This window comes from Myzus persicae, unplaced genomic scaffold, assembly GCF_001856785.1.
Source record: "Myzus persicae strain clone G006 unplaced genomic scaffold, MPER_G0061.0, whole genome shotgun sequence".
In the NCBI taxonomy this organism is placed as follows: Eukaryota; Metazoa; Arthropoda; class Insecta; order Hemiptera; family Aphididae; genus Myzus; species Myzus persicae.
Window position 1 is genome coordinate 36486 of NW_019104146.1, and position 21950 is coordinate 58435.

Below are 21950 nucleotides of genomic sequence, written 5' to 3' on the forward strand. Positions count from 1 at the left end.
ATGGAAGTTATTGCGAATTAGGAGCTGCAACCTAAAATCAAACCTCGGCATCAGTATGCTCAACATATGAGAGAGGGGGACCCTATAGTTAAACCAACTCTGTGTAAGCACATTATCAGCACCCCCTCCCCCCTAAAAAATATATATCCTGGCTACGCCACTAGTGTATACATGTATAATACATGTATGTGAAATTATAGATGACACATTATATATTATATATATAACTGTATAAAGGTTAAGTAATTAACAGACATTAAGTTAATGATATTTTATATAATAATTATTAGTTACAATAACATTTCATTAATTGTTAACTGTAATTTTGGCAATACTCTAGTATGTATAAATATAATAGTTATATTAATTATCTTAGAAATTCGAGGTCTTCCCGTAAACAAACAAATTGAAAATCGTTTTAATTTATTGTCTTAATATTACTCATTATAAACATATATCAACATTTGAGTCATATTATTTTATGACCTAATGGCCAATAATCTTGGGGGCTCGTGTGTTATACATTTCAGTTGAATAATAAACCTTAATAATTTATATTTTTAGTCATTCATGAATGTTTAAAATTCGTTAAATAAAGATAGTATTTTTTAAAGACTTTAATATTTTAATGTACCTCACTTTGCTATAAACGTAGTATCTTTACATATGAAAGTACCTTAGTTGTCTTTGTATCTTCTTTTTATGTTATTGATATTATATGATTATTTTTTTATTTTATCAGTCTAATTTTCATAAAATTAAACGGATTCGTACACTTAAAGATAAAATGCTGATAAATTGTATACGCATGACCTTTTATTTACCTTATTAAGCATGTTTGTGTTTAGGAGAGACGTATAATGCACATGTTCTGGTACAAGAACCATCTATATAGTATGATATCATTAATCTTAAATAAGGAAGGTATATTGAGGAATAAATCAAATTAAACTGTAAATGTAAAAATACCTAATCAAAAATATGTAATGAGGTTAAGCGTTAACTAAAAATGGTTGTAGTTAAGAATAATAATAATGTTACATTTCAAAAAGTTTGAGTGGTTTAATTTGTGTATTTGTATTTTATATTAATATTTGACATATCGCGTTTTCGTAAATAAACAAATTAGTCTGTAAACCATTTTTTTTTTTTAATGCGGTTCAATACTTTAAGGCCAACTGAATTAGTGTAACTATTGAAGCTTTAATTGATATTTCTCATAACATCTCTAGTCCTCTAAAATGTTTAGGTAGGTATAAGGTATATGAAAACGGATATTTTATTTCCGTTCGTTATTTCAATTATACCTATGACAATTAAATACCTATTAGTATAGCTTTGAGTGGTATAAGCAATGCCGTTATACCTTATACGTACAGGGTCTAACGAAATGGAATTCCATTTTTAAGATTGTACCTATACATTTTTGAGATAGTATAATAATTAATAATATAATCCATATTATATTAGTATATTCAACATTTTATATTATGTATAATATTATAAGAGTAATATTGTAAATATAACAGTGCAAACAATAGTTTATATTCAATTACAAAATATAAATATAATTAATTTGAGTATTTGACTTGATAAAATTAATAATAGTGATGCACAAACAACGCAAAATATAAATTTGACTTATGTTTTTTACACATTGTGGACTGCAAAAGTATATATCATGTATACATATACTTAAAGACTAAATGTGAACCCAACTTTTCGGAAACTCATACGTCATAATATTAAAATGAAATATCTCATTTAATATCGTGTAATATGTAACTCATATAATGAGTATAAATATTATGACGTTTTTGAGCGAACGATGACGTATTCTCAGTCATGTATCATTAAGATATGTAATGTTTTCTAACTATTGTCATTACGAATACGATGTACACATCATAAAAATATTTACATCTGCTCTCATTATTTATACTTTTTGTATGAATTTTTAATAAATATTTAGGTAATAGTTAAGCTAATATTCAATATTTTTTTTTTTTGTTTATATGCCCTAGAACCACGTGTTGTTACTTTTTATACGAACATTACGTACATGTAGGTATTCGTTTACATTTTACCAATATTTTATTGGAGGTGCATTATAAGATTGAATACTCAATCGGTATAACTAACAAGTTATTAAATAACCTAGTACTGTTCGTGGGATAAATACGAGCCTTAATTTTGTTACCCTGTACGACTGTGCATAACCATTTGCTTATCTAATCTCCAGTTCCGAGGCCATTGTGAAAATAATGTCTCACTGCTTGTACGATTTTAATTATTGTTGGTCCTCTGTACAGAAATCACACGCAGCGTGCAGTAAAAACGTTCGCAAACATTTTCTTTTCTATTCCAGGTCGGTTCGTGATTCGTGCTGCGTTTGAAAACACGTTTCCCTTAAGAATAAAGGGTAGGTTGTCTTGTAACGTTTGTGCGAAGGGGGGGAGGACAAATGTAGGACGCCGCTTTCCAATGTACATCGGTGTGCCTGCTGCTCGAATATATAAGTAGATATAGTAGCAGTTATATACCGTACTATGCGCCTTACTACAAAACTGCAGAAGTTTCCTTTCGCCAACCAATCGGTGATTTTACTTTTCGATTTTCAAACACCGTCCGTCGTGTATAAATGAAAATCGTAAAAGTGTCATGACGCGCGAAGTCCCAAAAAACTGCGTGACATGATCTTACACAGAAACGATCCACATCACGACCAAAATAATAATGGTTCGAAACAAACGATTATCATCTCTCCTCCTCCCCACCCATTTCACAGTTGTTTCAAAACTAAAATTGTGCATACTGTGCACGATATTAAAGAAGATCATGATTGTCAATACTCTATCTGGTCGGGGTAAACGAATGTATACAGACACGCACACATTTTTTTCAACCAGATTTTTTGTTTCGTACGCGTTAAAATGTACGCGATCGGGATGTTATCATCGTTTTTCTCAACCTCTTCCTACTTCTCCTCCGCGGCTCCTCCGCGAGTTCGGCAGCTGGCAACGTTGCCAAACCGTGCGCGCAGCGTCACCCGACTGCGTGAGTGATACGGTTGGCCGGAAAACGTATCCGCCGTGTCGTGCATCATGCGTATAGTCACCACAGTGAGATCGGAAGAAGGAAATCAGAATTATCGAAATAAGGTTAACCAGAGTACCAGACCGTAGGGCGTACGCGGACCACGTTTGATGTATAAATGCATTATATGACGGCTACGCGGACACCGACGACGACCATAACACCTACCAACCAACACCATTACTCGGTACTCTACCACCCTCCCGGTTCCAACACCACTATCACTCGACTCGTACTTTGACACACGTTGTGCAATTCAAAGCCCACACGACCGATCATTTTTGCGGGCGAACGATCGCCTGCCGGACGGGCGGGATCCACGCGCCGCCGTCGGTCGGGTTCGAAACGCTACGAATTTGTTGCATAGCCGGTGCGCCCGAACAATCGTGAAAAACTAAAAAATACCCGTGAGATTCGCTCGCGCGTTACATTTTTACTACTCGAAACAATGTGAGGGGGTGTCCACCGGGGAGGGAGGAGAATGGACAGGAAAGTTTTATATTAAACCATTATAACACCATATATTATAATAAAATAATATAATAATAACACGATATTATTATTGTACGGCGTACCGTCCATCGTCGTCGGTTTGTCGGTGTTCCAACGCGTCAAGGCGGGTCCTTTCCCCTACCTCGGGCCGCGCGCGCACACACACACACACACACACACACACACACACATACACATACACACGAGCGTACGCACGCCGCGCCCGCGCCCCCTTCACGCAGCATGCACGCACGCACCGTCACCGCCGCCGTCACCGCCGCCGTCGACGTCGCCGTCGCCGCTGCCGCCGCCGCACTCCACCACGTATCGCGGCCCCGGCTTCTCCGCCCGTGCTCGCACACACGACATCGTATCATTTATATATATTATTTCGTATATACGCGTTTCCCGTTCGCGCGGCCGTTCCGCACCGCACATAATATACTGCACATCGTACTCTCCCCTTGCGCGCGCGCGGCGCCCGTTCGTGTTTGTGTGCGTGTGTATGTGTGTTTGCGTGTGCGTTTCTGTGCGTGTGCGCGAAAATTTATTTTATTTTTTATTTTTTTATTTATTTATTTTTTATAATTTTTTTTTTTTTCGTCGTATTCCCCCAGCGTGGTGATTTTATTACAACGGACGTTCGACAGTCCAAACGACGCCGTGTACCGTGTGCGCGAGTGAGTGAGCGTGTGTTATGTCCACGTACGCCGACGTTCACGGCGGCCGTCTGCGAGGCGTTTTGTCGTCCGCCTGCACCGCCGCCACTGTCGCCCGCACGGCGTAAAACCATCCCTCGCCGCCGTTGTACCGTCCGCGCGACGGCCGAGGTGCGCCAGCCTCCGCGTATGATTTCAACGCCCCGACTGCATCCTCCCGTACCGGAGAAAGGAACCGTGTGCTGTCCCCACAACCCCCTCGGACACGTAACTACCCCAGGACTTGGTACCCCACCCGTAAACCGTTTTTTGCTTAATCGGTAACCACCCCGCGCTGAATGTTGGACTTGACCCCGACTCATCACACCAAACGTGTAAGTCGCACCGTCGTTTGCTGTGACTAAGTGACTTAGCAATGGTTTCGGACCAACAAAGATGATAACGGTGCGCGAAAAATGGTGATAACGTCGTCGTCGTTGTTCCATTACTGCTGCTGTTGGTGCGGCGGTCGCGCGGTCCAAAGCTGACACACGACACTCTGCGCCCCGCGAACAGCCCGACGAGGGTTTTCAGGTAAAACTCTCAAGTCTAACTCTTTTTATAAGCGACGTAATTATTTTTCGGTGTTTTGCTGTTGATCGTTTGTTCGCCTTATTCGACCAAATGGGAATGGAATTTAATTGTTTTCTATTCGCGTTAACGTCATCGTCTCTTGACTCTAGCGCGCGTGCGCCCTCGTATAAGCTCTCGTGGTCATATCCTCGAGGGTACATTGACTTGCGCGCTCATGAAATATCCAATCCTTTAAAGCGTATTTAGCGTTGTATTATCATGGTGGTGTGTGACTGCTCGAGAAATCTTGTGTCGCCAAAGTAGTACCTAGTGTCTATTAATTGTATTATTACCTATATTTGATTGATGACGGGAAAGGGGGTAGGACACCGATAAAGGATATTCTCCAAGGTTGTGTCAGGAACAGTCTCCTGATCTCAATTTTTCTATTGCCATTTTGCCACTGTTCGGCTCAACAATTAATGTTTTTTTTTTTAAATGTGTTTTTTGCATACTCATTGCCAACCTAAATTAGATTTTGACTTGTATTTAGCTAAATAGGCACAAACTCAATATTAATATAAATTTTGAATTTGTTATTATTACAATATTAGTTACTATTTTTGCTGGTAGTATTGCTGTGCAACAAATATAATCTTCTATCTTCAGGCATCCTACGCTCTTGAGTTACATTAATTAGTTTTATTTCCTTTTGTTATTTTAATTACCACTTAGTTAATATAAATCACATATAAAAACTAGTAAATTGTGTTATGGATGGATGTCAGTAATTTTTACAGCCTATGTGTTTGTTTGTTTTAAAGTTCAAAGTATCAAGTATGTTATATACATTTATTTGTTAAAGATAGTGGTTAAATTATGAATTATTGCACAAAGAAAATTCAACTATACAAATATGCTTTCAGTTTAAATATATAATACAATATGTACCTACCTACTCATGTTTATATTTTTTTCATTCATTAAATTGTATCAGGTTATTGAAGTTAAGAAACTTATGACATACATTCAGTTTTTTTTATTATGTTAAAAACGATTCTACATATCAAGGTGAAACGGTGAACTTTTATTTTAACATTTATTAGTTTGTATAAAGTACCCATTGAATTTAATTTGTTATTTTATATTTGGTACCTGATATTGAGGATACTATACCCAACAGTACATTAGATTATGTTATCTTAAAGATATATCTCATGAGAAATTACCAATATAAAGTGGCAGAGTAATGTTGTATAAATTAACCTTTAAACTCTCATGTGCAACTATGATTTTGCCTTCATCCACCCTTATTTGTATTTCATACAATGTATACTTATATTCATTGAAATATTATGATACAATATACTAATTATAATTCTAAGACATTTCAATAAATACACTGCATGCATTCAGCTCATCAATAATAATGACTTATCGTCTGAGTATTATAATATTTATATATTACTATTAAAATGTTTTTATTGTACAAGTAGTAAGTAGTAAGTGTGGTACGGTACCTGATACTCATAGGTGTCTTTATTAACTGACTTACTACTTAAGTATGACTTTCAACCATAATTATTAATTTTAATTTTACAAAAATAAAAATTAGTCGTTTAATCTCATAAACAAGCGGTTCTTAACTTGCGGTCCTGAGGGTCCACAACATTATTAATCTTTCTGATTGTGCTTGAGATTTTAAAGAAGAAACTTTTGTGTAAAGAAATGTGCAAATGTTGATAAAATATCAAAAAAATTGAGTCACTATTATTATAATATATCTATATGTAGCAATTAAGTATTTATTTATTTGTGTTTGTTCATAAACTTAGAGGGTCTGTGGCTTCATAGAGTATTTTTACAGGTATGCATATTTCACAAAAGATTAATAACTGCTCTCTTAAATTATTTTTTATTATGGTTTAAAAAACACATTAGGTAAACCACAATTTTAATATTCATTTAATATTTAGAATTCAAGTATACCTACTATATATGGTTTGTTTAAACACTGAAAATTAATAGGTTTGACTTAGGTAGGTTGAGTCAATAATGGTTTTGAAAAATCCAGTGGGTAGAGAAAAATTTAGGATTGTGGAACAAAAAAATTTGCAAATATGATTTTTTTCATCTTCTTGCGATATGCTATCCTAGCGTATCTACTACAGAAGTAATAATATTATTGTGATAATTCAAGAGTTGTTTAATATTTATCATTAATAATTGATATAGATTATTTACTACTTTTATATTTATATATTAAAAAGGATCAACCCCAAGTCCCAAGGGGGATTGCCAAAACCACCGCTAGATTCATTCAATGGTTCTTGGTTATATTAATGTAGGTTTATTTTTTTAAAGAAAATATTATTCTTATAAACATGCCTTGATTGTTAAGTATATTATTAATTCTTATTAATATAAATAGATACTTATATTGAATTCAATGAAATAAAAACTCAACCAACCAAATAGTAATCAATTTTAGACACCTAGAAAAAGTAATAAATGCCAGGTACAAGAAATAATATAGGTACTTAACTATTTTATTTATATTACCATATAATATTAATTTTAATATTATATATCTTAATCTATAGAATGTATTTATTAGGCGCAGAAATATTGATTTTAATGATTGACTCAAATATTTGTATTATTATTTCATAAGTAAGTTAGGTATATGGACACAATTTTTAATTTTTATTACTTATTAGATTAATTTTTGCTGGTAGTGAAATTAATTTAATTGATATTGCCGGTGTAGGTACCTAATACATTTTATTAGATTATTATTTTCTATTAGGTATCTATTTCATAGACATTCATTTTATTGAAAAAAATTAACTGAATGCTTAAGATCAATTAAGTTTTAATATTGATATATTATCATTAATTGTATATACTAACTATTTAACTTTTCTAATAATAAATGTTACCTATTTATTAATGAAAACTTATACCTCATTTGAAGTATGTATAGTTTTGTTTATTTTAATTTACCTAATTATAATTTTGAATTCCCGATCGGGACTTCCACAGTTCTACTCCCTCTTCACTACCTCTGTCCATTTAAAAATATATTTGATGAATATAAACTTTTAACAATTTTGTGTTGGTTTCATTTTATGATAACAAAAATGATAACTCAACTGACAACTAGTCAACTATGATAACGTTCCGTACCTTTAAGCACAGAACAATAAATAAATGCTTTAAGCCCGCCAACATATGAAGAACCCTCTTTTTGATGAACTAAAATTTTTTCCTAAGCCTCCCTAAATACGCATTTCAAGAAAAATGTCTGCTCATTATTATTGCTCGTTATTGCTTTATACAAACAATTATTTAGGTTGCATCGAGATTTAGTTTATATGTAAAATATAATCTTAGTACCTATAGTCCAAACAATGAAAATACGTTTTTCCTTATATTTTATAAGGTTAGGTTGGACCTTGAAATTTCTAAACATTTGATCGGTTAGACCTAAAAAATTTTTTTTTATTTTCTTAACAAATATTTTTCTGCAAACAAATGATGGTAATAATCTTGGAATTAGAAATTCCTGGTACAGGTATAACCACAGAAAACCACCACCTTCTAGAATAAAGAAAAATTATTTCATTTTCAAAAAATATCTCATATTTTATTCACAACCACTACTTAAAAAAATATCTAGATGAGATCTAGTTATTTTTGTATATTTTAAATAGCATCTACCTTTATTTTTTTTTTTCATTTATGATATCTATAATGTTGAATAGTAAAACAAAATAAAACACCCTGCCAGAAAAAAATATATTAAAAATTAAAATTATTATTTTAGTCCTTACCTTAAGGATATTAAAATTATTTTATGTTTGATATTTTATATTACGTAATAAAAATGTGTATTAACAATTTAATACTTCTTTAGTTTAATAAAATATGTTCATGTACGTAGATGTATAAAAAATAACGGGTTTAAAATACGATTGCAATTGTCACATTATTCCTACATATTATATGAATGATTTAATAAATGTACTTTAAACTAAAGTAATGGTCATAACTTATAACTTTGGTCGTGTATTAATTTAAGTTTTCTACTTTATAAGTTCCTAAGTAAAAGTGGAACTATGAAAAAATGGTATGGTTAAATCAGTTGAATTTTTTACTTATATCTGTGGCTAATTATTCCCCAAAATATTTACGACTAAGATATAAATATTAAAATTTCAAAGATAAGTAATTTTAAACAATTATGGTGCATAAATAAAATAAATACAATTTTTATTTAGACAAAAAAAATTCAAATATTTTTGTTTAATATAATATTCATATTTCGTAGAAAAATTTCCATGGAAATAAATGTATATGTATTTTATTCAACTTGTGCTTCAGAAAAATGTATCTATATTATTATTTTCGATGTGACTAGATTTATTTTATAAAATAAAATGTAGGTACCTATTAATATAGGATATACAGAAAACTAGTATGATTACGTAACAATGACCTTCGTGATCGTGGACAGCCGGTGCACTATTTGTGTTATAAGTTATAACTCAGTCAAGAAAAAGGCCTTTAGTGTTGAGAACAAACAATTGAATCATTTATTATGTTATGCAAATGTGGAAATGTATAATACCTTTAAAATGAATTAAGTATTTACTATTTAATAATATGTTAAATAAATCTGCCATACACGTATTTATATTATCTTGAAAAGTCAATATACATATTATTAAGATCTTTCATATTCCACATCAAAAAAAATATCATTTTTAATGGCATAAAAAAAATAATAATAACTAAACTAATTTTCCAACAAGCCATATAGACAATAGAATTCAATACCCCACTTTTATAAATACAATTATTTTGTGTTTTTCAAATGTTAAAATAAAATGGGTACTATTTTTATATGAAAACATCTACATTATTTATTTATAATTTTTAAAATTTAAATGTATTTATAATGTAGATACCTAATTAACTATTTCATATTTTTAATTTTAATATTAAAACTTCGAATTTAGTGACTTAGACACTTAGTAAGTAATCTGTTTTTGCTGCATTTAATGAATAATTTTCGTAAAAGCGAAAAATAATTGAAAATTATTTAAAATATTGCACGGTAATATATTTTTTTAAACATTTAGTTTTAAAATTTAATTATTTATTAACATTTTAAAATGCTTATTCACTTGAACAGTTCTGGTCGTACTAATGTTTTGTTGATTTAATTAATTTGTGGGGGGGTAATGATTAATTATATTAAATTGTAAACGTACTTTATTTTTTGAAAAAAAATTGAATTACTCTGCATTTAAAACAGTAGAACTTTTTTACTTTTGTTTTCTTAATTTTAATTCATTAATTTGTAGGAACAAGATAGAATAGTTCGTTGACCTTAATTTCATCCAATAATTACTAATATAATTTTGGGGTCAATTTTATTTTATGTTACTTTTATAGCAAGAAGACTGGCTATGTCGTTAGGGTAGTTTTTTGTTTGCAGCTTTTGTTGATTTATATTGAACGCTAAAGCTAACTGTTTTGTAACTAGTTAATGAACATTACAAAACAATAATTTATAAAAACAACTTACAATTTGTAACAAAAAACAATTGTAGGTATGCCTTCACTCTTAAGTTATAATACCTGATTTTCATATCATTACATTTATTAACTATGCAACTTACTAAGCTTTCTATGAATACCATTTTTGTTTTGTTACAAATAATAATTGTATTATCAATTTAATTTATTTTTGACTTCAAAAATAATGTTATCATATCAGTAGCAAATTTGAGAGTTGTACGCACGTGCGCCCGCGTTAATATTCGTTATCTTGTTTTAAAAGTTTTAACTGACGTAACAAAATTCCCTCAAAAATTCCAAAACTTAATAAGCATCTCAATACATTAGACCTACTAAAAATATTAACAAATACTTTTTTTATTGAATTATTATCATATGTATATTTTTCTGATACATAATATTATTTTAGATCGTTTTGCAATTTTTGGACGTAATAAAAATTATATCCATTTAGGTACCAAAATATAAAAGAGCTTCTTTATATCTAACGAAATTCGAAGTGCTCTACTAGGATAACCTATAATTGCAACTATTTTGGTTGGGAAGGTGATTCAGGTATTTATAGGATAAACACATTAAATTATGTTTGCTGCAGTTACATATTATACTTAGTTGTCTACTTGTCTCCCTAAGAATTAAGATGACTTGTAATAACGTGACATTTAGTGGTTGCCGCAAATCGATTTTATGTTTAAGTATAAGTATGGACGGTCAGTGTAACAGTGTCGCATATATAATAGCATGTATCTTCGCTCTTCTCTTGTCCTCCTTTAACGGTTATACAATATTTTATAAGTTATGACCTTATGGGTATATCAATTCCGTTGGGATTTAGAAAACTCTAAATGTGACGGTAAATTGCTGAACAAAAATTTGGTTATGAAAGTTCTCTAAACAGTCTAAACGTTTATTTCGTTATTAATTTTCAATTATTTTAGGCTATGAATTTACACTTAGACATGCAATATCCGGCAATTTGAATGCACTTTTTTGTTTTTGCTATATATAAGGGTTGAGTAATATTATACGTCACGAGATGAACGGCCGTGGCGAAACGGCCCCAATTCCCAAGAACCAATACTGAATACAGTGATGCTGTGTTTCCGACTTGTACAAATCTAGGTCACGCGTTAAAAACACGTGATTCACGTTCATGACTACGCGCTAGTCGGTGTTGCAGAGAATGAAGTCGATATTAAAATAAATATTACGAGATGGGATTATATTTTCTATATAATTTATAAACTATCATTATATTTTCTTGATTTGGAGATGATGGGAAAAATTACCGAACCGGGAGAGGATTATGTTATAAACGTATTATGTGGTTGGTTCGTCGATTGACTTTGGAAAAATATTAAAGTTTTTTTTCATGAACCTGTTGTCCACAAACAGAGTTTTTGTGTAAATTTGACATTCTGAATACGACAAATATCATCTTTTAACAACAAAGAACAAAAGCTCAAAATATACCTATGACCTCGTTGCATCGCGTTGACGTTCTCCAACTTACTCTCCTATTACCCCTATGAAACTGGTTCTTCGTTGTCAGTGGTGTGTGTGAAACGCGTAAACCTACTGTGAAGTACCGCTGTAAAAGTATTTTATAAATATAATAATTGATTTCCGTACTGATACGAAGTATTTTCATAGTCTATAACTTATATCATTGTACAAAGGCCTCAAGAATTTTGTAACAATTAATCGATCTGTTTTTAATAATAAACACGGTTTTAAAAGACTAATTATTTCCCTTTGCGTATTTGTGATGACCAATATTATTTTTATTATTATTAAAACGCTTATTAATTTCGTATTACGGTATTATTCATTACAATATCATTTATATATTTTTATTTATGTTATTTATAAAAAATGTATAATCATTTAAAATTTACCAACTCACGTATAGTATGTTTATTTTATTTTCTAGATTTACATACATTTCGAACAACTCCATAAGGATATAATATGTTGGGCAGCAGTTTGCACCATCATCGGAACATGTCATTCCCTCATGGTGGTTAGTATACATATACATACCTATCTACACTTAACTTATCATTACGGATAGTATTATAATAGTATATAATATTCTAGTCTTCATGATAAACATATTGTTTAATCTGTTCAGTATTTCTGTGATCTAAGAAACACATATAGTAATAACTATTATAGACCATAGTATCTGTAGTAATAACTAATAATACGTTTTTAAAATTGTTTATTATTTTATTTTAGTAAGACCTTAAAAGTATTTTAAAGTTTTCCATTTAATATTTATTTAATAATAGTAAAAATCTTATTACAAGTTTTTTAGTTTTTACTTAGTACTTGATACTACTTACTGGGGTTGTATGCTACTGTCCAACTGTCCAAGGTTGAACAACGATTTGTTAGGTTAACTATTAATAGTTAGTGAATACAGCCCGCGTACTAATATCCATAGCACCGTGTGGACACACAATAAAATTAAATATAAAAAATATTAATGAAAAAATCATTATGTACGTCGAGAATCTACTGTATGTTTCCTAAACTTAAATTTGCGTAAAATGAATTCAAAATAATGAGCATATCTAGTGTTTAACTTTATTTTTCAATAAAATTACCAAATTACCAACAAATGATGGTTGAAATATTGTTATAATAATCCAAAGTGTTGATATGTGCCTTCAAACTAATTTTATTTATATTTGCTCGACAAGCAGAATTATTTGTTATAATTTTATGGTTAATTGATATCATTTTACAAAAAAAAATGTACTTAAGTACAATATTAATATATCGTACTATGTTTTATATCAATTGTTATTTTATTTAATCAATAGTAAAATTACATAAAAATGTTTATGATTAAAACTCCTTTTATATAGTTTTTAATTTGAATCTAATCTTTTTCACAATATTAAATATTGAATAGGTTTTAATTCGTTTTTAATTATGTACTCTACAATTGTTGATATTATGTTGTTAAATTTATATAAACGTATATCAATAAAATGTTTAAAACAAATGTATTGTTATTTTTGATTATAATATCATGTTTTAAGGGTTTCTGTATAGGCAATTTAAATTTAACTGTAAGAAAAATTTATATTATCTAGGAAATATAAGGTGTTCCAATACAGAAAAACATACATGCATAATATAAAATATGATGGAAACTTTGCATATACTTTTTATGGGTAGTGTAGAAATAAAATAGTATGTAGTGGCATTTTAATATTATTACTATTACATTTATCAAAATGTCTTTCAATCCAATGTTAATACACATTTCTATTGTTTTATTAACTGGGTTAACTACTATTGTAAGATTTAAAATCAATAGCTATCAACTTAATTTTTTTTTGTTTATTTCAACATATTTGAATTTCTTATTAGATTTTTATTGATTACTTTATGTACTAATATATGCACCTGTATAAATTATACTATTTTAAGTATTGTTATTGTTAAGTTTTTTTATTAATCATAATTATAATAAATATTTAGAAAACAAAACATTCTTATTATAAACTAAGTAGTTTCATTATATATTTTGTACATGTTTCAGGTTCTGTAATTCATAATAATATACCTCCTACCGTTAGTAAAAAAATGGGAGGTGGCCGACTGAATGCCGTAGTGAACAAACTCCATTTAGCAAAACAATGTTCAACAGATAATACTTTTCCAGACATGGTTTCTGAAGAAAGCCGATTATCTATATTACAAAATTTATTGAATCCTGCTCCATCATCAAATTCAGAAAAGAAAAACTTACGTGCTCCTCCAGCATTGTTTCCACTCACTTCTGAAGTAACAATCCAACGTTACCCTGTTGTTCATCCAATACACGATAGACCATTGGATGTTTTCCAAAGACTTAAACGTCTTGGAACAGATATTGAAATGGAAGAGATTGGAAATGAAACAACACTGAGTCTCATACCAGTTTCATCATCTCAAAGTGCTTCTGTTTCATGCATTCCAACAAATAGTTTCAAAACTAACTCCCCTGCTACCAGTCTCATAGTTCTGCCAAAAACCAATGTGTTCAATAATAGGAAAATACCAGAGCCTTCTGTTGTTCTTGAAATGAAAGTAACTCCAAAACAAAAAGCTCAAAATATATTTTTCAACGGGAAAACAGACCTAAAAAGTTATGTGTTTTCAATTGATCAATCACAAATAAGTATAACAAATAATGGACAAAAATTATACTCATGTAATGTATGTTCAGGCATATATCAACGGAGAGGTGCACTAAAAAAGCATTATTTAAAAGCACATATTAACTATCATTTTTTGACATCTCGTGACTTGCAAATAGCTGGTTTTAAAGGTGAAAGACTTGAAAAAATGGTAGATAAGTGGAAGAATACAAAAGGTCATGTTGGTTACTACCACTGCCATAAGTGTTGTATATCATATGGTACAGCTATAGATTTACGGCATCATGTGATGAATCATCCTCCTGCTTTACAATCTAATGCTTTGAAAAAAATACCTGATATTGTTACCAAAGTTTGTGAACTATGCTTATATTGTGATAAAAAAATTGAAAATGAAGAAGATCGGAAAAGCCATTTGTCCAAGATGCACCCTCCCAAAAGAAGATGTCACATATGTACGTACTGTCAACTAAACTTTTTTGATTTGTACACATTACACAAACATATGTGTACCTCTCATGAAGACATGTACTATGGCTGTGCAGAATGTAAAGAACGATTTATTTCTAGAGAGTTAGCTAAAAACCATAAAACCATTTGTTTGAATAACTTATGTATAAAACTAGAATCTGATAATAATGTGAAAAAAGAGCATTTGAAAGAAGAACCTCCAAAAATCGAAATAATAGAATTGAAAATAGATGAACCTGCAAATGTCAATATTAAAAATGAATTATCAGATGAGGAACCAAAAACAGAGGAGCTCAAGAAAAATGAAGAACCAAAAACAGAGGACTTCAAGAAAAACGAGGAACCAAAAATAGAGGAATTCAAGAAAAATGAAGAACCAATTAAAGAAGATCAAAAAAAGAAAGAAGAATCCAAAAGTTATCCATTTTACTGCCCAGACTGTAAAAAAGGATTTACTCAACAACCAAACTTAGCACGACACATGAGTTTAGGACATGGTAAAAAGTTGGAGTACAAAAAATCTAAAAAGTTATTACAGCCTTCTAATAAATTAATTTTGTCCAAAAAACTTGTGAAAACTCAAGAAAAAGAATTAAAAGACGAGATTCAAGATTTGTCAGCTAATGGAACTCAATATGTATTTTTGAATAATAAAAATGAGCTAGTCACAAAACAAGGAGTACCATTTGATATCTCTTACATGAATCTTGAGATTCAAACCAGAATCAGACGTATGGTACCTTCGTTGTATCCTAGTTCATCACCAATAGAAGATGATATGAGTTCATTAGAGGTTGATGCAGCTTCTTCGTATGGTTTTCCAAGTTCCCACGGTAAGTAAAAAAAGCTATATTTTTTTTGTAACTATAATTTTAAATTATTAAAAAAAATTGTTTCTTTTAAGTAGATGATGAAAGAAAAAAACTTGAAGGATTCAGTGGGGAATGGTTGTATCCACGTAGTTATATTTGTTCAGCGTGTCCAGCTACATGTTCCAATATTTGGGATATTTTCTACCATAAGTGGAATGTACATCCTAATGTACTTTGTCATCATTATGACATACCATTAGATCAGCTTCCATCTCAAAAATGGGTAATTTTATCTTTGAATTTTATAAAACATAATCATTAATTTAATTGTTAAATTTGAAGCGACCAGAAAGAAATTTGAGCAGAGTAGGGTTGTTGTCTGAATGTGAGGAACTACCAACTGGTTTGCCACAATGTACTAAGTGTGGGAAAATGGAAAATGATATTGCCCAACTTCATAGACATTTGTTAGATTGTGGTGGCGATACTGAGTGGCTCAAGACAATGGTTCATACAACCAAATCACCTAATAGCAAAAAGTCTAGGTAAGGTCTCTGTTATCTTACTTATCTATAACAATTTAATTTTGATATCTTATGTAATAGAAAAAATTGGCGGCCTTTTAATTTCCGAAGACGTAAGAATGGCAGGGCTAGACATGGTCTTAAACGAACTCCACCTACTCCGCCTTTACCAGTTGTAAAAACTAAACCTGGCGATGGTAATAACTCAATATTCTTTTACTGTTTTATTGTTTTACATTGTTTTATCTTATTTGTTCACAGCTGAAAGTGTCAGCCGCATGATTGCAGATTTACCTCCTAAAAGAGTTACAAGACGTTTAGTATTTGAGACTCCCAATGGAAATAATCAAGCAACAATAAATAGCGTAAGTAAAATGTTATCAATAATAGAAAAAAAATTATAGACTGTATCATTATGATGCTCAGAATTTTGTTGATTTTTCTAAATCTATTTGTAATTACATTTTTGGTAATGGTTAGTTACAATAATTTATAATATATACTTAAAAATTTACACGCTGCTCTGAAACACAAAGAAGTCTGTATGCTCAAAGGTATATTTAGACACAAAAATGTTGATAGTTAAAAATTGATTTATAATCACATGTTCTACATTTTTTAGGTTCCTATTGATATGAGCAGCCGTAATCCGACTGTTTCTTCAAGTTCAACCACATTATTTAATAAGAAAGTTATGAAACCATTGCCAGTTAAAACTGAAACTGCCATGCTTATTTCCGAAGCACCAGATTTCTTACGTAGTCTTAACATCATGCGTGCTCCACTGAAGTCAGCTGAACATTCACTTCCCAGTAGTAAGACAGAAACTGAAGAAATAATTGCCGCCATGAAGGAAACTTTAATGGCTTCTCCAGCACCCATCCCTGTTATTTTGCCTAAGAAACGTAAAAGACCTATTTATGACTTTAAGCAATTAGCTGAGAAAATTGCCAAGCATGACCATAATGAAATTCTCGATTCAAAAGTCGAAGAAGATAATGACAACATAGAAGAGTCTATTCCTATTCCTGTTGTAGTAAAAAATAAAGGCAAAAAATTGATGAATGAAATAGAGGTTGGATTGATAAAACAAAATAGGCTGCGAAGGAAAAGAGAAATTCCACCTGTTCCTGAAAAGTTAGCTCCAGTTCCATCGAAAAGAGCTAAAATTGAAAATAGCACAAAGAGTATAGTTGAGTCTATTCCAATTAGTAAATCCAAAAAACAGGCTTTATCAAAGAAAACAACAAAAGTCCTCGAAAAGAAAACCATTGATGATAATTTTGTTTCTAAAATACAAACCCGTAATAGGAAGAAAAATTTCATTGAGGAGTCTTTGTCCAATGAGGTATTACCTTCTTGTAAAGATGATTCTTTAGCAAATAATAATGAATCGTCTAGTTTTGTTGACTTTGAGTCTAGTCAAGAAGTCTCTTCATCTGAAGTTCCTCCAAAGCAAAAAACAGTTAAAGTGAATCCTTTTAAACCAAAAGCTAGAAACAGAAGAAAACCAGGGGTTTTTTTTGGATCAAGAAAACGAAAGCGTAACTTAAAGACTGATAATAAAAAACAACAGCCTACATCAAGTAAAGTTGATGACGCACCATTATTATTACCAAAGTTAGAGTATTCTGATTCAACAAATCTAATAGTTTCAAACCTAATTGATAAAGTTTTACCTCAAGAAATTATCAAAACTGATAATACCGTACAAAGTGCACCTCAGGAATTAAAAAAACCTATTGAAAATGAATCCTTAATGGCAAATGTTAAAGAAGAAAATAAAGCCACAGCTCCAATTAGTGCTGATACGACAGAGTCAAAAGAACCTGAAGAAGTAGCAGAACCACGTTGGCATTCACAGTCTGATGCTTTTTTTGACTTACCTTCCGCTATTAGTTTGGGATCAATATTGAGTTCAGTTAATCAGGCTAGTTAATTTTGATTAAATATAAATATTTTTGTATTATATTTGCTAATTGTATTATTATTTAAATAGATATTGGAAGGTCCTGACTGTAATGTTGCGAGTACAGAAGTAAATGATTATTCATGGACAGAGTTACAACGTGCAATGGGGGCCACTGATGAAGAAATGGCTATATTGCAAAATTTTGGTTCAAACTCATCTGAAGAAGGTCAAAATGTGACTAGTGAAAATTGTTTAGATCTATTAGACATGGACGGTGGAGAGGACACCAATATCAATCAAGTAAATACATTGTTTTTGTGTATTTTATATGAATTAAATAGAGTAACTAGTACAATTATTTATTATTGCAGGAACAAACAGATACTCAAAACAATAGTGAATTAAATTTCAAATGCAAAGTATGTGATCAATGTTATAAAGGTGTTGCAGCATTTCGTATTCACTCACTTGATGTCCATAATATTGAAGATCCAGAATTGGGTGAGTCAAAGATATTTTAAAATAAATAGTGATTGGTTAATGTAAATTAAAATAATTTGGTGCCAACATAGAGTACTTATTTAGTTCCTACCAAAACAAATAATGAATAAAATGTAGAATAAGAGTTCTTGTTATGTAGATAAAATAAAATCCTTGGATAAATATAATAACAATTTTCCAACATCAGTCAGAATTTATTTTGACACCATTTGGCATTTTACACAATGTACAATTTATAAGCTATATAGTAATAACTAGTGTAACAGTGTGTGGAATGGAGTACTTAAAGTTTACAATCATAAATACATTAAGTGAAGGAATATATTAAATGTTATTAAAATAAGGTTTCTAAAATAATTTACTATACTGGCAAAGCATTCTGTGTATAGAGTGATTGTTACCATAGGAGATTGGATGTGATGAAACATAGAAAAGTGAGTGGGTCTTTGTTGGATAGGCTGGGACACATAGTGAGATTGATACAGTATTATAATGTAATTCTTATGTATAGGGTATATTTTGTTTATACTTTTGTACCAACTTTTATACACTTAAAAAGGATTTATATTAATTTTAACTATTATAGTTATTAGTTATAATCTATGTAAATGAACTTAGAAAAAATTGAATACATTTTTATATACTTGTTTTATAAAATATTAAATTGTTTTTTAATCATGTCTTTATTTGGATGAGAAAAAAATTGTAAGTTAATGTATAAAAAAGTGATCTTAATGTTTCCAATAGTTATGAATCATTGTTTATCATTGTTTAATGTATATATTAAATTACTACAATATTATTGGAAAAATTAAGAATTTATTAACATTTTAAAAATTAGTTACATTTAAACTGTGAATGGTATTTTTTACAAATATTTTTATTTTTTAGTTAATGTAATTAAATCTGATTACCTACTCGTGTGTTGGGTTTGCAAGCTCATAATGGAAGGAGGAGCAGAAGAACTCGACGAGCACATGGCAAAAGACCATGAATTTGATGATGCTCCAAATAGGTATGTATATATATATTTCTGGCTTGTGGAAAAAAAAACAATTAATCAAAAAAAAATCTGTATAAATTAGTGAAAATGGAAAGGAGTTGAAAAATAAAATGGTTAGCAAGTTGGGTGAAATATTGGACCAAGCCTTGAAAAATCTGATTTCTTCTACACAAAAACCGTAATAACATAAACTTATTTTGTAAAGTTATAATATGCCAATTTCCAAACATTACATTTTGAACCATTTAATTTCAGTTGTGCTGGCAAAACCTGGAGTGGTGGTGCAATAACTTTGTTGGGAAAACTTTGCGCTCTACGCAACAACGAGAAGGGCACAACTGTATCAAGTAGTGTTGCCAACTCTGCTCTTGCTAAAGATTTGCGCAAAGTAATTGGACGTAACAACAATGGGTCTAGTGCCAGAGCTCAATCTAGAAGATCAAATACGGCTCACGCTCTCCAACTAAATGCACGTTTGGCGGCGTTGTCGGTGGCTGCCAAACGGCTAACACCTTTGGTTCGTGCCGACTGTTCGTCCAACATTTACAAGTGTCCGATTTGTGACATTGGGTAAGCACTGGAAATGTTGAAAACACGGTAATCATAATTAATTGGACTATATTCTTAGGTTTGAAACTACGAGTACTAGAAATAAGCACATCAGTCGAGCGCACAATAGCCCACAGAAATCAAACCACGTGGAGACAGCTGTTCAGCGTAAGTTATTGTCTGAAAATTCCCAACATTTTATTACCAGGCGCGTTGTATAGGCAATTTCACTACATCTATACGCATTGTTTTCGATGTATTCTTATCCGCGCGGAGTATGTCACTTGTAATTATTGAAAACTGACATTTTTGATTTGTTCACTAAATCCGCTCTCCTAACAGTAATTTCTAACAATACCCAAGGTATAAATGCAGTTTAGCTACCAAGCGACGTTTGGGATTTTTTTTTCGGAAACTTATGTATTTCAACGAGTTAAGAACAATGATGTGATCAGAATTTGTCAGACGAACTGTTTCAAAATTATACTTAATTAGTTGATAACCTTTTGAAGTTTACAATTTTTCGTATTTTACGTATGCACAGATTATTCCACAAATTTTCATAGAAATGTAAATTTAAAACTTTATAGTATGTTATTATAACACTTTAGTCCCTATAAATATACCTTATCATTTATAAGGGTGAACTATATCACTTTATTCCCACTTTTCGCTCATCAGGTTTTTTTTTGTTAATTATTTTATTAACAATAACATAAACATTAAGTAGGATAGGTGATTTTTGATTCCACCAATATGATGATGATGTTATTTGCGGTAATACAAACTTGAAAATACGATTTTAAAGTTTTTTGACCATAACTTCCAAAGAGTTTCAACCTGCTTTTTTGAAAACCATCATATTAAGCATGGAAAAACACATTTTGAAAAAAAAAATCGTTAGGGATTAACTGAATTAATTCTATATTCTGCACCAGTGTCTCGTAATTTTATTATTTCAATGCTATTTTCTCTTCTATCTGCTATTCTGACCTTAAGTATTTTAATGATAAAATATTTTATCTTACAGTCGATTCGACTCTACCGTCATTGCAGACAACTGTACTGGAAGAAACGCCCGAACCTTCTGACAATGTGCAGCCCATGTTTGCACTGGGTACAATGAACCGTAGGGGACTAAAAAAGTTTAATAGCACTTGCAGCGAAGAAGTGCGGGCGCGTGCGAAGCAAGCATTGCGTGACCTAGAAATTAAGTCCAGATTGAAACATTACACATTTTCTGGTGACCATCAGCCCTCGCCCAATTGATTTGACGTTTGTCACTGCCTTTCTGGTCACCTTGTATGATAATATTTCCATGTTAACGGATTGCCAAACTGTGTTCAATTCACCCGTAACTTGTTTATTTCATTTCTTATCAAGTATAACTAATAATATAATATATATAAAGGTATTATATATTTTTAATTTTTTTTGTAAATAATTGATATTACAGGTAATGACTACTTGTTAATTATGTTCATTAAAATATTCCCTATAAAGACATTTTTTTTTTGTTTTGTTGTTTTTATTCTAAGGTTTTTTTTATTTTTACCTAAATGCTTATCATTTTTTTAGGCAACTTTAGACTGAATAGCGTTGTTCATTTTTATCATGATTTAACAAAGCA

The 21950-nt window shown here is 30.9% G+C and overlaps 1 protein-coding gene across 5 annotated transcripts in view; it reads left to right on the forward strand.

Moving 5' to 3' along the window:
- LOC111039252 overlaps positions 1–21827 on the forward strand; it is a 31783-nt gene extending 9956 nt beyond the window's left edge. The window contains exons 1-16 of one of the 5 annotated variants that reach the window (XM_022322659.1): positions 3917–4820; positions 12322–12411; positions 13948–15852; positions 15927–16114; positions 16174–16376; positions 16437–16552; positions 16617–16720; positions 16892–16909; positions 16978–18285; positions 18355–18567; positions 18639–18768; positions 19660–19783; positions 19854–19949; positions 20027–20341; positions 20400–20488; positions 21351–21827. In XM_022322659.1, the coding sequence (XP_022178351.1) occupies positions 12360–12411; positions 13948–15852; positions 15927–16114; positions 16174–16376; positions 16437–16552; positions 16617–16720; positions 16892–16909; positions 16978–18285; positions 18355–18567; positions 18639–18768; positions 19660–19783; positions 19854–19949; positions 20027–20341; positions 20400–20488; positions 21351–21589 (5100 nt within the window). In that variant the 5' untranslated portion in view covers positions 3917–4820; positions 12322–12359 and the 3' untranslated portion in view covers positions 21590–21827. Of the gene's footprint in view, positions 1–3912; positions 4821–12321; positions 12412–13947; positions 15853–15926; positions 16115–16173; positions 16377–16436; positions 16553–16616; positions 16721–16891; positions 16910–16977; positions 18286–18354; positions 18568–18638; positions 18769–19659; positions 19784–19853; positions 19950–20026; positions 20342–20399; positions 20489–21350 lie in introns of those variants that run through there. The other 4 variants (XM_022322661.1, XM_022322660.1, XM_022322662.1 and 1 more) reach the window with 4 other exon arrangements.
- Positions 21828–21950: the final 123 nt, after the last annotated feature.